Here is a 15,651-nt window from a genome sequence, read left to right as displayed (position 1 = left end):
AAATTACGGAGACAGTCGTGGTGTACCTAAGGACAAAACAACAAGTAATCAAATTTCCGACTTCATTGTCGTATACCTTCTCACTCCACTAGAGTGTATTGTAAACTTCTTTTGAAATCAAGAACCTATTGAAAGGTTTGCTCAATCTGAAGTCCACTGCAGAAATGGTTGCTTTGTTTGATTATTTTGTCATATTGTCTCTTGTACACATACCACCATTCGGAAGCAAAAATGACTTGGATGGTTCACAATGACGTTCTTCTTCCCAGAAATGAAGCTTACAGAGAGAGATACTGTGTTGGTCTGGGCCCATTGATGGATTCCCACTACTAGCTGGCCTAGCAGATGGGATACTGAGCCATTACTGTGGAGTTGTCACTCATTAACACCACAGAGTAACCTTTGAGGGTCTCTAAGAAGTGGAGCAGAGCTAGATACGCCACCTTCCTTTCTGGATAGTTCATAAGAAAGGACTTTCCTATTGCAACCAAAGGCTTGAAATTTACTCCTTCGAAAGTGAGCGCACCGACCTTAGTAAGAGGCATCAGAAAAGAGTAGTATCTTTGGAGGAGGATCCTGCAGGGGTGTGCCCGCTAGCATGTTCTCCTTTTTCAGCCACCATTGGAGATATGTCACCACCTCCTGGGGCACTGTCACTAAGGCTACAGGAGGGTTTGATGACTAACCAACAGCTTTCAGAGCACACTGCATCAAGCCAAGATGCATCCTCCCGAAGGGGACAAGTTTCTCCAATGAGGTGAGGTGACCCAGAAGCTTCAAGCAAAAGAGAGTTGGGAGCGATTTCCTTTCGATAAAATGTTCTGTCACTTACATAAATCTTAACACCTTGTGGGCAGTTGAAAACGCTCTGGCCTGGGCTGAGTCGATCTCCAAGCCTAGATATCTGATGTGTTGTTGGAGACAAGGCTGGACTTCTCTAGGTTCAGCTGGATCCCAAACTCCTTGCAGAAGTCGAGAAAGTGGTCTCTATGCTGTGCGAGCAAGGCACGTGACTGCTAGAAGAAGCCAGTCGCCTGAATACCGTAGGACCTGATGCCTATGGTATGAGTTCAGACTGAGATAAGGGCAAAGATCCTGGTAAATTTGTAGGGATCTGGAAGGCCAAAGCACAGCACCTTAAAGTGGTACACCTTCTCTCTGAAAAACCTCTTGTACTTTTCTGATTCTGGATAGATGGGGATCTGAAAGTACACATCTTTCAAGTCTATGATAAGCAGAAAGTTGCTCTTCCTGATAGCCTGAAGAATGATGGGCAAGGTCTCCATTCTGAATTTTTTAATACAAACGGGTTCAAATGGGATAAGCCTATAACTGGTCTCCAAATCCCTGTGAGCTTCTCTACCAAGAAGAGATTGCTGAAAAAGCATGTAGAGTTGTCTGACTTCTATGGACCTTTGGCTATCATCTTGGACACTTCACCTTGAAGGAGGTCCTTTTTGGAGCATTTCAAATAAAAGGGTTGGACTGTCAGAGTCCAAGCAAGAGGAGGTGGGCAGTCTACAAATGGAACTCGATACCCTGAACATAGAAATTTTACTGTCCAGGGATCGCCCACGAAGAACTGCCACCTGTCCCAACAGCTTTGTAGGCATTCCCCATTTGGTGGCGAGCTGGGGGGACTTTCCCTACCTAGCGGGAGCCTCTACGGCCTTAACTCCTTCAACCAGAGGGACGTCCTCTCCAGCGAAAGGTGGGCTGGTGGTTTTACCTCCTAGGCTGCAGGGCATCACTTACAAGTTACCATTTAAGCACCCATTTTCCTTCTGTCTAGTAGAAAATCAACACAAGAGTAAACCCCACATTAACAACTCAACTTTGTATATACGTAGGAATAAATATCTCTTATGATAAAATAACTATTTGCCATTTGTCATTTCATATTCATATCTTTTCTTCATTAACAGTACCTGTTAGCATGGGATACTTATTGTGGAAAGCCTACTACTGTAATGAATGCCCATCAATGACCTGAGAAACATTTTGGAAAAGTGGTAACGTTTATACCATGTTTCTTTTCATGACAACAATAATAATACAAAACTATAACAATGAAAACCAAAGTTGTATTTTCATATCACTGACTTTTAACATTTAAAATAATCATATTCATTATAACCACCTAACGGCATCTTTTTCTCTATATTTTCAAAATACCAAGCCTGAAATATGGCAATGTGTTTTTCTCCGTAGGTATACCATGACCATCTCCATATATCTGATGGACTGTAGTATTAAAATTGTTCAAAATAAAGACAAGTTTACCTCTAGACTGTCGACATAAGTAAGAATACACGGATGTCTCAAGGTTTTCAGTCGCTTTATGGCACCTTTGGCAACTTCCAGGTGTGTAGTATTACCATCTTTTGAATCGCAGATGAAAATGCTCACATCTTCTCCATTTTGCTGAAATGAAATAAACTGTAGCTATAAATATTCATAATGGAAAACTAATCTAAAAGATTTTTTATATACAGTGTCTTTACTAAGTGGCATCCCTGTGCATTGGGAACTCTCTATAGCAATACGAATGTAACTAGAAAACAATCTTATATTGCCGAGTTCCATGAATACCTCAGGTTTCTGTCTCAAAGATTATTATAAGCCATACTTGCGGGTGAAAGCAATGATTTTTTAGACTACTGTATTCTGAAACTTGGATACTAAATGTACACAACCCAACACTTTTTTCCCATGGAATTGCTAACCAATAAACACAACATAAAGCACTATCCCAAAAAACTAACCTCTAAAGTTTTAAACAAGAATTGAAATCCTCGAAATTTGACCTTCATGGAAAATAATGACATGCAATTGGCACATTAAGTGAGCCTGCTACTTCGATTATCTTAAACATAGCATTATATGGTTTGCATTGTAAAAGTACCTAACAAGATAAAACATTTCTTCGAAATCTAATAACATACCTTATGTAACTAGTTTAGTAGTAAATTTCTGATGGCAAGAATCCCAGAAACCTAGTTTTTACAAAAAGTAGTAGTCCACATTGGACAACTAGACGAGCTGGTCATAACTCTTTAGACCTTAACACAAAATTTCAAAAATAAATTTTTACACCAAACACCAGTAACAGATGCCCCATAATTTCGACAGCTCTCCGAATTTTTCAGGATTCTATTCTATTCTATCTACACTTATTTCCTTCTCTGTTTCTTTACCCTGATTTCTCTATCTATAACATAATATTTCTTCTATTTTGTGAAAACTTTTGCAAGTTATTTGTAAGCCTGCTTCACGTGAATAACTGATCAATGAAACGATTATAAACATATAACACAGTTGTTTGTCATGACCTAAAGTCAAAATAGGAACACTACAGAAGGTCCTCAACTTATAAACTTAACTCTTTTACCCCCAGGCTATTTGGAACTTTCAAACCCGTAACCCCCAGGGGTTATTTATTTTTCAAGCACATTTTGCAATATATATTTTTCAAATTGCTCCAACAGGCTTAATTTTCATCATAGAGAGGTCAGGTTGGTCTCATTCTCTTGGAAAATGCCTGAAGTTTCTCAAAAAATTATCAAAAATATGCAAAAAAAATGTAAATAGCAGTTTTTTGCTAGGACGTACCGGTACGTCCATGGGGGTAAAGGGATGGCTTTTGTGAAACGTACCAGTACGTCCTTTGGGGGTAAAAGGGTTAATAGTGCGTTCCAAGAAGCTGTTTGCAAGTAAAATTTTGTAAAATTTTGGCCTAGGGTAGGCCTAACGTGAATCCCATGCCAACGACTCCCAGCTATAAAAGTCAACAAATCACGTGTTTTCATGTGAAATAGATATCAGGTTATTACAAATGTCATTTTGCTTACTGTATTAAATTATAAAATATTGTTTTGTTACAGTATTTCTTTAACTTATCTTTGTTATTTTTAGTTGGATTTGTGTTTGTATGTCTGAATGTTTCTAATTCAAATGTTTGCAAGTTGAGGAACTTCAGTAATAATAGTCTATTTTCCTTCATCACATCTTTTCGCTTCCTTTATCACACCTAAACCAATTCACTAATCCTATGTCATTTAGATCCTGTAGCCAAAAGCAAGTAGACTTTAAGTGAATAATCTAGCATCTTAATCAATTAAAATGACAAATTCGGAGATAATTTGTATTTTTCCTAACCATACAAACCTTAGCTATTTACATTGGGTTTACTTTCGGCGTAGGTGAAATTGACGAGCCATTAGATTTTAACGAGGGTTTACTACCCCGCGCTAGTTAACAGGGGTAGGGGGAGGGGTAGCTTGCTACCCCTCCCCCCCTCACACACCGGTGAAATGTCTCACTTCACTTAGAGGTAGGACTTGACTTGGGGGACAGGGCTGGCGGGCAAATATGTGTAAATAGCTAAGGTTTGTATGGTTAGGAAAAATACAAATTATCTCCGAATTTGTCATTTGTTCCGTAACCGAAATACAAACCACGCTATTTACATTGGGTGACTTACCACTTAGGAAGGGTGGAAAGTCCCCAGCCATACTGGCTTTTGGCTTACCCGGGGACTCAGAATCCGAGTGAGTCGCACTCGAGAAAAGGAGTCCCTGCACCTCACAAGTTCCTTGCTCCGCAAGGAAACGTGTGGCCTACATAAGCTTGTGTGTGAAGGAAAAAAGTGTGACCCGTCCTAGGCAGTTGACCTGGAGTTCTAGAAGGAACTCTGGGTTAGGACGTTCCCAATACCACCTCGTCAGGGTATGGGGGACGCGACAGTATTGTCTCAATACTTGGAACACAAGGAAGCATGGTTTACCTGCAGAGGTTTGAGGCCAGCTATGCAGAGACCAGGATGCTGCTTCCCCAGTAGAGGAGACGATGAAGAAAGAAGTAAGGGCCAGACATACTTCTTCCGTTCATGCAGTCTAAAACCTGGTAACAATGCCCTCAACCTTCTGCTACCTGTCCAAAAAGGAGCCTGAGGTTATACCAGCTGTTGTGTAGCCACCACAGAGCGATAGAAACGTATCGATACCCCTGTGGATCACGTCCTGCAGGAAGTGGGCTGCAAAGGTCATTAGACGCTTCCAGACTCCAGCTTGTAGCACCTGCGTCACAGAGTAGTTCTTCTTGAAGGCGAGGGACGTTGCGATGTATCTGACATCGTGCTGTAAGGCGACGTGACGGGGGAGGGTCTGGATTCAGGTCGAGATGAATGCCCTTGAGTCCGAGTTGAAAAGGCATACTGGTGACTCTCCCCTGTGTCCTTCCTGTGCTCCCAAACCGGGCTTGCACGTGAGGACAAACTGCAGCTGTTCTCAAAGATAACCCCTCGGCTCCTTTACTGGCAAGAAGGAGAAGGTCTGGGTCATAAGATACAGAACGGAGATTCGAAATCTTGAAGGAGTCGAACCGAAGGTCCGGGACTCCAAGATTCTGAGTCTAGAAAACAACTCAGGAGCAAACCTGAATGTTACCTCCCCCTATTCTCTTGAAAGGGCGGAGTCGTACGAGACCATGAAGATTGCTTACACACTGGCCGAGGCCAGAGCGAGCAGGAGCACCGTCCTCCAAGACGGACGACGATCAGTGGCCTGACGTAATGGTTCGTAAGAAGATCTCTTAAGGGACTTAAGAGTCCGAACCATGCTCCATGGAGGAGGTCTCACTCCGACTGGGGGCAGGTACGTTCGTAGCTTCGCATGAGCGAAGAAAGATCCAGCGGGAAGGAAAAAAAAAACCCTATTCCTTTCAGCCTGAAGGCCAGGGAAAGGCTGAGCGATAGGCTTCATTGCCGAGAGCGGAAACGAGTTTCCTCCCGCCGATAAGCAATAACTCCGTTATTTCTGGAGTAGAGGCCTCAAGGGAAGAGGTACCTCTCCCACGACACCAACCACAGACGACTCTCCACTTCGCCTGGTAGACCCCTGCGGATGACTATCGCAGGTGACACGACCTCCGCTCCGCGCCTGTTGCGGGTTGTCTTTTCGTGAGGAGGCGGCGTAGTGTCTCCAGGCGTGAAGCCGAAGCAATACTACTGCTTGTGGAAGATGTTGTAGTGTGGTTGTTTGAGTAGCCTGTGTCGTGGAAGAAGCTCTCCCGGGAGTTCCGTCAGGGGATGCAGAAGGTCCGGAAACCGTACTGCGTATAGTTGCAGCGGAGCTCTCAGGGCCATCGAAAGGTTGACAGACAACCTGGTCTCGTTGAGACCCCTCCTCAACAGACAACAATGGTGGGGAGACGTAGGCGTCAATGCTGTCCCACCGTCACCGGAAAGCATCTTGCCAAAGAGTCTTGAGGTCTGAGACTGGGGGGGAAGTACAGCGGAAGCTTGAGGTTCCAGGCTGTCGTGATCAGGTCCCCCAGGCCAGGACTTGCTGGTTACTAGAGGCCAAAGACCCCCAGGTGCTCTCTATCTGTGGGGCTCTGCTCAGATTGTCGGAGAGAACATTCCTCTGCCCAGAATGAACGAGCCGATAGCCGTATCGAGTGGACTTCGGATCATCTCAGTATCCCTACTGCAAGATGCGAAAGTATGAAAATGTACCTCCCTGCTGGTTGGAATACGCCAGTACCATGGAGTTGTCGCGCACGGAGCGACTCGGCAGGATCTGTAGGATCTGTAGAAGGGGCAGACTACGGCCTCTAAGCCTACCTGAATGATGAGGAGGTACCCTTCAGGTCCTGACCATAGGCCTGAACCGCAATATGCCCCCCCCCCCCCCCCCCTTTTCTTTGACGAGTCCGAGAACAGCATCAAATGCGGGGAAAGGATGAGAATATCCACTCCCATGCAAAAGATTCCACAGGTCAACCCATTGCAGGTCTAATCATTCCGCTGGTCCCATAGGGGCCAGAAAGTCCGGAACTTGGGCCGCCTAACAGGGAACTTATCCTGAGGCGCCCGTTCGGGACGTAGACGGGTCAATGAGGAAAGGAGACCCAGAAAACGTTCCAAGATAGGGCTGAAAGCTCTCCTTGACTGAGAAAAGGTTCTGCAACTCTCCTCAGCATTGCCACAGTCAACTGAAGGCAAGGCTCGGAGAAGGAGTCAATATCATGGCTAGATATTCCAGATGTTGAGGCAGAAGTAGAGAAGGCTCCTAGCGAATTACTATGATCCCTCACTCTTGGTAAAGTCCCGGAAGCTTGTCCCGGTGTTGAAGAAGGTCGAACCCGAGACTACCGGAGTTGGCCAGACCTCCAAAAAGCGAAGGAGGCGGAAGCCTGCTCCTGAGCGGCCATGAGGAAAGCAGGGAGAGTTCTTTGGTGAAAACCTGCAATGCTGCGGCGGGATCGCCACACAGCATCTTAAGCAGAAACATCTGTAGTCTAGGCTGAATTCCAAGTGCTTCCTGGAAGATGGATGGAATGGGACCTGGAAGTACCCGTCCTTCTGATCCAGGGCATAAGGAGTCTTGCGGTCTCGTTACCAGTCTGATCGACTCTGCTGTTCCACGCTGGACGAAGTTTGTTCGACAAACTTGATCAGAGCTGAGAGGTCGACGACGGAACTCCCGTCTCAGATGCTTTCCTACGAGAAAGGATCGACTGAAGAAGCCGGGGGGGAAGCCGTCGACGACCCTATGGAGGACCTTCTCCTAAAACATGGCTCCTTCTGCCCAACGGGCAAACCTCTTGCCGACCCCATGGCATAGAGGCTCAGCGACACTGGATTCGCTGACAGTAGAGGAGAGATGTTAAGAGCGAGGCGCGATATCCTTGGCTGATCACGGAGATCGTGCAGGAATCGGCATCGGGAAGCTGTTATCCGGACGAGTAACCTTAGGCATCCCCCAAGCGTGAGACCTGCAAGGGGGATTGCCAATCCTAGAGTTTGTGAACTCTGCCGCTCCCTCTAGGATTATGCCTCCCCGGAAGAACTTCCCATCCTACCTGTCCCTGACAGAAGGGGACTGCTATTGTACACCTTGTCTTAGCTGCCGTAGCCGGTTCCGATAACCTAGGCTGACGAGGCTGAATGAAGATGCGTCAGAGGCTTGCAAGGTCTGGAAGTAAGCGCCTTGGAGGAGTGAAAACGGAATTCGACTTCCTCCGCACAACAGCTGTCCATTTCTCTGTCCTTGGGCTCAAACAAGCTCTTCCCAAGGATGGAAGTGTGTCTGAGCTTGTTGACAACCACGGATGGGACTCCCGAGAGGAAGCCCTCGGTCACTGCGTCTAGATGCTCCAACATCGAGTTTGCCCGCAAGTTCGAAACTTGGCGACGGAACGCAAAGGTGCTTGAGCCCGAGAGAAGGAAAGTACCCATGATCTTCCTGGAGCTTCCTTGTACAAAACCTCGGGTCGCAACCGGGGAGGGAAAGGCCTGGTAAGCCCCTTCCACGAAATGGTGAAGAGGAAGGGCTAAACCAGTCGCCCCCTGCCCGACGGAGAAATCTCGAAAGAAAAACTCCCAGGCAAGACCCTTCCAGGGAATGGTGAGGAGGAAGGGCTAAACCAGGTTCTGGAAAGAACAATGTTGCTCAGACCTCTCTGAGGATTCTTCCTGCTCTTGCACGTGCCATGCTCTGCGTTTACGGGGTGAAGACCACGTTCTGGAAATACGCGCTCCAGAAGACTCGCCAGGTTGCCCGTGTTGCGAATGAATGAATGAATGAATGATTTAAAGTTTTCAGGCATCCTGACATCTAAGGTCATTGACGCCGTGCCCGTGTTGCGAAACCCCGACGGGAATCGCGGACGCAATCGCCCTGAAGCTCGCGCGATGGTAAATCAATGGATCGCGCGATGGTAAATCAATGGATCGCGCGATGGTAAATCAATGGATCGCGCGATGGTAAATCAATGGATCGCGCGATGGTAATTGATTGATTGATTGATTTAAAGTTTTCAGGCATCCTGACATCTGAGGTCATTGACGCCGGTAACATTTAATTTATGTATACAAAAATAAAAGATAAAATAAAATAAAAAATAAAAGAGTATTCAATTAAAATCATAAAAGTTGAATGTAATAAAAGTTAAATATTTTTCAGAAGACCTGCTTCTGAAATAAATCTAAAAATGCCACTTGCATGGTAGGACACATCATTTCCAAGAATCTTGGCAAGGATGAACCTGCCACCCTCACCTCGAGCCTCAAACAAATATCTATTCCGCAAGTTGTTATAATTGGGGCATTCGGTCAACAAATGCCTTACTGTTAGAGGTACGAAGCAGTCATCACAATACGGTTGGTGTTGGCCCTTCAGCAGAAACTCGTGTGTCAACCGAGTGTGACCAATACGGAGACGACAAAGAGACGTCTCCCATTTTCGGGGCATCATATTATACCTCCAAGGAGATATGTCATTTTTTATCTCTCGCATTTTATTGCCATCTTGACTATCCCATTGCTGTTGCCATTTATTGCAAACCAAGTTCTTGATGACAGGTAAGAAATCATTACAGGCAATGGGATACCTTCTTGGCAGCAACTCGGATGCAGCCTCCTTAGCCAGTGAATCTGCCTTCTCATTCCCAGACACACCTACATGTGCTGGAACCCAACAAAATTGAACTGTTATACCTCTCCGTCCAATAATGAGAAGCCATTCTAAAATCTTTAAAACTAGAGGGTTATTAGAATTAAAAACTTCCATAGCTTGAAGGACACTCCTTGCATCACTAAAAATTGTAAAATTACCCTCCTTCTCCAATGCTATTTTCTCAATAGCGGTTAATATGCCATACAGTTCGGCAGTAAATATGGAAGCGGTCAGAGGAAGTGCACCTCTACAATTAAAACCATTACTATGTACTCCAAATCCAACGCCAGCATCAGATTTGGAGCCATCAGTATAGATAAAAGTTGATCCTCTATGTTCTTTAACATGTTCATTAAAAAGAGACCTGGCTTCTACGTCTGACATATTCTTCTTATCTCCAATAAAATATTTACAAAAAGATATCTCTGGTAACTTCCATGGAGGCGTTGATGATACCTTGAATGGAAGTACCTTATTTCTAATTATATCCAGACTATTTAATAATCGTTTCACCCGAAAGCCATAGGGTTGAGGAGATTTTGGGTGCAACTCAAAGTATGATGCGTGTCTTACAAGGCTTGCAGTCTGAAAGGCTAGAGAGTTAGGGAGTCTTTGCAATCTAAACCAATACCGAAGAACGGAAGACATTCGGTAAAGGTCTAGAGGCAACTCTCCAGCATCAACAAGGAGACTTGGGATAGGCGAGGTTTTAAAAGCTCCAGTAGACAATCTAATACCTGCATGATGTATCGAGTCTAATATTTTTAACCGGCTTGAGGTGGCTGAAGAATATACCTCACAACCATAACTAATTTTGGAAAAAATCAAGGCCTTGTATAATTTTAAAATAGTACTGCGGTCTGCCCCCCATGATGTATGGGATAATACTTTTAAGATATTCAGAGCTTCAACACATTTAGCTTTTAATGCTTTTAAGTGAGAAACCCATGTAAGCCTACAATCAAATATCAAACCTAAAAATTTAGCTTCTCTTGCACATGGTATCCGTTGACTTTTAATGTATATATCCGGGTCTGGATGTACTCCCCGGATACGACAAAAATGGACAATGGTAGTTTTACTTGTCGAGAACTTAAATCCATTCATGTCAGCCCACTGGATAATTTTATCAATAGAGAGTTGGATTTTTCTCTCAACCATTGCCATTTTAGTGCCAGCAAATGATATTGAGAGATCATCCACAAATAATGTTGAGAGAACATCCTGGGGAATGGCTGAGGATATCCCATTAATTGCTAGTGCAAAAAGGGTTACACTCAGCACACTACCCTGAGGAACTCCTTCTTCCTGGCACTTACTCTCTGATAGAGTTTCCCCCACTCTCACTTGAAAAACTCTACGTGAAAGAAATGCCTGAATAAATAGTGGCAGCTCTCCTCTCAATCCCAAATCATGAATGGTTTTAAGAATACCATATCTCCATGTGGTATCATATGCCTTTTCAAGGTCAAAAAATACTGTAACATGGTGCTGTTTGGAAGCAAAGGCTTCACAAATAGAAGACTCTAGTCGTATCAACACATCAGTCGCTGAGTGCATTTTTCGGAATCCACATTGAATCGGTGATAAAATACCTTTCTTTTCAAGGTACCACACCAGCCTTGCATTGACCATCTTCTCCATGATTTTACATAAACAAGATGTCAATGCAATTGGACGATAGTTTGCTGCTAAAAACTTGTCTTTACCGGGTTTTAAAAAGGCTAAAATAATGGCTAGTTCCCAAACACTTGGGTAACTATGATCATGCCATATTCTATTAATAATACTTAAAATAAATAGCTTTGTATTAAAATGTACATGTTTAATCATTGCATATGGAATTCCATCGGGTCCAGGGGCTGTATCATTGCAATGAGCAAGTGCGGAATCAAATTCTCTTTCAGTGAAAGGAGAATTATACGACTCTTCCCTTCTTGTTGCAAAATTTAAAATTTTCTTTTCTTCAGTGCTCCTATACTGGTGACCAGGGGCTCCTTCACACTTGCTGGATACATTTGAAAAATGATTAGCCAGGGCATTGCTAACATCATTTGCTTCGGTTACATACTGGCCATTCACCTTCAACACTGGTGGTGGGTTGGGGGTGAATTTGCCAGCTATCTTTTTTACTTTCCTCCACACAGCAGATGGTGGTGTCCTACTGTTAATGGAGGAAACAAAAGACATCCATGATTGGCGCCTTGCTTCTTTCATGGCACGACGGAACTGTGCTCTACATTTCTTGTACATAATTAAATTCTCATCAGTTCTGCGTCTACGCAATCGTGTTAGAGATCTTCTTGTGGCTCTGTGGAGGGCAGTTAGTTCTGAAGACCACCACGGGACGGGTCGTCGTTTGAATAACCCTGTTGTTTTGGGAATTGAATTGACTCCTGCTGTATGGAGAGTTCCATTCAGTAAGTCTATGGCATCATCGATATTTTCAACTTGTCCTGCATCCCCCTCAATTTCGCTTAGTTCACGAAATTTATCCCAGTCCGCCTTGTCAAGATTCCATCGTGGCGATCCCTGTAAAGGTGGACCATTGTTGGTGTTTATAATGATTGGTGCGTGATCACTAGTATGCCAATCATTTAATGTTCTCCAATCAAAGTCGAGAAGGCAATTAGAGCTTACGATTGATAGGTCAATACATGACAAGGTACCTGTCTGGACATGAAAGTGTGTGGGCTCTCCTGTATTAAGGAGTCCCACATCTTCATTTTCCACAATTGATGATATGATATTTCCCCTCGTGTTTGCTAAAACATCACCCCACAAAGGGTGTCTACCATTCAAATCTCCAAGTAAAAGGAAAGGTTGAGGGAGTTGTTGAATCACCTCCACTAAGTTGTCATACAAAATGTTATCATTTGGAGGCAAGTACAGAGAACAAATTGTATATTTTCGCCCTATGTCGATCTGTACAACCACTGCCTGCAGAGGTGTACGAATAGACAGAGAAACTTGGGGAACATCTCGACGAACGTATATGAGACTTCCGCCATGGCTCCCCACTTGGTGATCATATGGTGTCCTATAACTAATGTATTCGCGAGGGCAAGGGGTATTATGATCAAGTTTGCTCTCCTGTAGACAAATAATTATGGGGGAATGCTCATGAATAAGGAGCTTAAGTTCTTCATATTTGGCCCTTAAACCCTGACAATTCCATTGCAAAATGGAGGAAAAAACTATAGTTTATAATTTGGTAGACCCCTTGGATGGAGTCTTCCCATTAGCAGTGTTTGATCTAACACTATTTTTTGGTGGTTTTATTAAAGAGGGTCTTGATAGATTGGGTTTAGAATTTATGATTTTCTTTTTGTCTTTTTGATCTGATTGTTGAGGAGGTTGGTGGACCTCCACTTGAATTTCCGATTTATTTAAATTGACTTCCAGATCAGAAATATCAACTGACAAATCATCATACTTATTTGACGTCGTAATTTTGATATTTCTTATGGAGGGGGGCGAGAGAGATGGAGGTCTCTCTCTTTTCCGATTAGTAGGTTTTGAGCTACCAGGTTTTTGCACCTTCCCCAATACAGGTGCACCTGGTAACTTGGTGTCAGGTGGCATCTCCATCAAATCAGGCAAGGACATGGCCTGGGAGAGGTTAGTACTATTGCTGGTAATGGGGGACGAAGGCTGTACAGAAATGGGCAATGACCCATTTTTAATACGCTGTGGCAAAGCCTCAGAAGGCGATATGATTACCTTGTCATGCAGTACTTTATTATCAGAGGTTGTATTTCTTTTCTTAGGATTACTGGCAGTGCTAGGTGGGGTTGCTGTCTCCTGTGGTAAATTTACCTTTGATTTTAAGGCCTTTGCATAGCTGGTTGATTTATTCAACAATCTTTTTGCATGTCCCACACTTATGTGTTCTAAACTTGATTTGTTTAGGGCAGCTTCCTCCAACTTATACAGTTCGCATCTCCTATCAGTTGATTTATGATTCAAATTGCAATTTGAACACCTGGCCTCAAGTGTACATTCTCCATGATAAGTTTTGGAGCAAATACCACACAATTTTCCATTTTTACAAACTTTGGATGGGTGTCCAAATTTAAAACAATTAAAACATTGCAGGGGCTTTTGTTTGAAAGGCCGAACTTTAATCCTTTCATTTTCAATAAAAATATGGAAAGGTACATCAGCATCCTGGAAAGTGAGTATAATCATTGAAGTTCCAGGAATCTTATGCACTTTCCATACATTTAATGGACACATAGAAAGTATCTCCTCCTCTGTAAATTCGTATAGGTCCTTATTAAAGACCACTCCCCTTCCATAACTAAAATTAAGATGAGGTTTCATTTCCAATGTAATTTCATCACTGCCTGTCTGTAAGTTAGACAGTATTGCAGACTGAGTCGAAGATTTGGCATGGATGAGATAACTGTTCTTCCCAAAACGAGATATATCTCCAGGTGCTATGGTTCCTACTTTTTTTTGGATAAACTTACATATCTTAAAATAATTCCCTATTATCCCTTTAGGTTCAGCTAAGAGCCACATTGGTGGTTTGGGTTTTCTCTGTGAAGGCATGGGTACATTTCTATCTTTTTCAAACCAATCAGCAGGTTTGTACACATCCAATTCCTTTGGGACCTTATCACAAAGAGCTCCCATGATGTTCAATTCGTTAATTTTGATACTACTAATATTACTTATGGCATTAAACGCCTCATCGTGACTTTCAAAAGATATCCAAGAGTCCCATTTTTCATCTCCAAGTCTCATCCTTATTTCCTTTATCAATCCATAGCACTCAAATGCTCTATATATATCATCATAATTTGTCTCTAATGGGATTTGGGAAACATGAAGGAATCGTAGTTTCCCTGTGTTACCCAAATTGCTAGATTTTTTAACATCAGTAGAATGGTCCTTTTTAGTTCGAAGGTCGTCAACAGAGTTTTCCTTAATTACAGTAGCAGAAGTCGTCAACAGTGCCGGGGGGGAGTCAGCAAATCCAGGGGATGGGGAGTCAGTATTTGAAGGGTCCATATTTAAGGATGGGATTTTCAGGTTTTTTGTTGTTTTGTTGGGGTACCTGCTTGAGAATTATAAGAAAGTATCATACGTTGGAAAGGAAATTTGCATTCTCCACTATCGGCACAATGAGAGTATATTTCCCCGATGGTCCACTCCATACCCTACCCGAAGGATAGCATCAAAACAGATATAGAGGCACAGGTGTAAGCTAAACCCGCCTGTTAGGACTGAGACCAAAGTAATATGGAATCATCCTCCCCATATCTGTAATGATGGGCTTCCGGCCAAAAGCCAAGAGTCCCACCTCAAGGATTGGATCCCCCTGGATTCCGATGACCCAACCCTTGAGAGTAGTTCCGCCAAAAAGGTCCAAACCATCTTTGGGATGGCTGAGATCATCCAATACTCTCATATATAGCTTTGAATGCGAATACCTCCCAACCGTGATCCCTTCTCCCATTCATCTAAGCAGGCAGTAATAACGAATGTGGAAATATCCACGCCATTTAAATAAAATAGAAAAAAAAATAGATAAATAAATAAATGAACAAATACAATAAATAAATATATATATATATGCATACATCTACATATATATATAACTAAGAAAAATAATAATCATAGAGATAGGACAGCAAGATGAAAGAAAGTTGATAAAATTAAGAGAAGGTCGAAGTAATATTAAGCAGAAGAAAAAGATGAAAGAGAAATTTAGATTCGAACTGGGGGAGCAATTTCCCGAAGTTCGAGAGCCCTCTTGCCCGTCACCAAGATTCAGCACGGGAATGAAATGCCGTGCTGAAGCTCAATGACTTCATCAAGGCATTCTCTCATTAAGAGGGCGCGCGATGGTAAATCAATGGATCGCGCGTGGGCGAACATGGAAGCGCCCGTGCGCGGGCACGCAAACGAAATTGCACAAGGGAGCGCAGAAGGAGGGCGAGCGAGGTTGGAAGGGCGAGAGCTGGTGGTCTGAATCCGATAGTGCGCAGGCGAGCGATGACGCGTTGGCGAGCGACGGCGCGTTGGCGAGCGATGGCTTACTGGCAGGAATCGCGCTGGCGCTCGCGCGATGGAACACCGTTGGTTCGCGCGCGAGCGAACATGGGTGCGCATGCGCGCGAGCGAACATGGGTGCGCAGGCGGCCGGGAGACCGATGGAGCGCAGGCGGCCGGGAGACCG

At 43.7% G+C, this 15,651-nt stretch overlaps 1 protein-coding gene across 3 annotated transcripts in view; it reads right to left on the bottom strand.

The window, feature by feature from the left end:
- yata (N-terminal kinase-like protein yata) overlaps positions 1-15,651 on the bottom strand; it is a 56,648-nt gene that overhangs the window by 28,663 nt on the left and 12,334 nt on the right. For all 3 annotated transcript variants that reach the window (XM_068344180.1, XM_068344181.1, XM_068344179.1), the window contains exon 2: positions 2,284-2,424. In XM_068344180.1, the coding sequence (XP_068200281.1) occupies positions 2,284-2,424 (141 nt within the window). The remainder of the gene's footprint in view (positions 1-2,283; positions 2,425-15,651) is intronic.

Source organism: Palaemon carinicauda, chromosome 20 (genome assembly GCF_036898095.1).
Source record: "Palaemon carinicauda isolate YSFRI2023 chromosome 20, ASM3689809v2, whole genome shotgun sequence".
Classification (NCBI taxonomy): Eukaryota; Metazoa; Arthropoda; class Malacostraca; order Decapoda; family Palaemonidae; genus Palaemon; species Palaemon carinicauda.
This window is presented reverse-complemented; position numbering and strand designations above follow the sequence as displayed.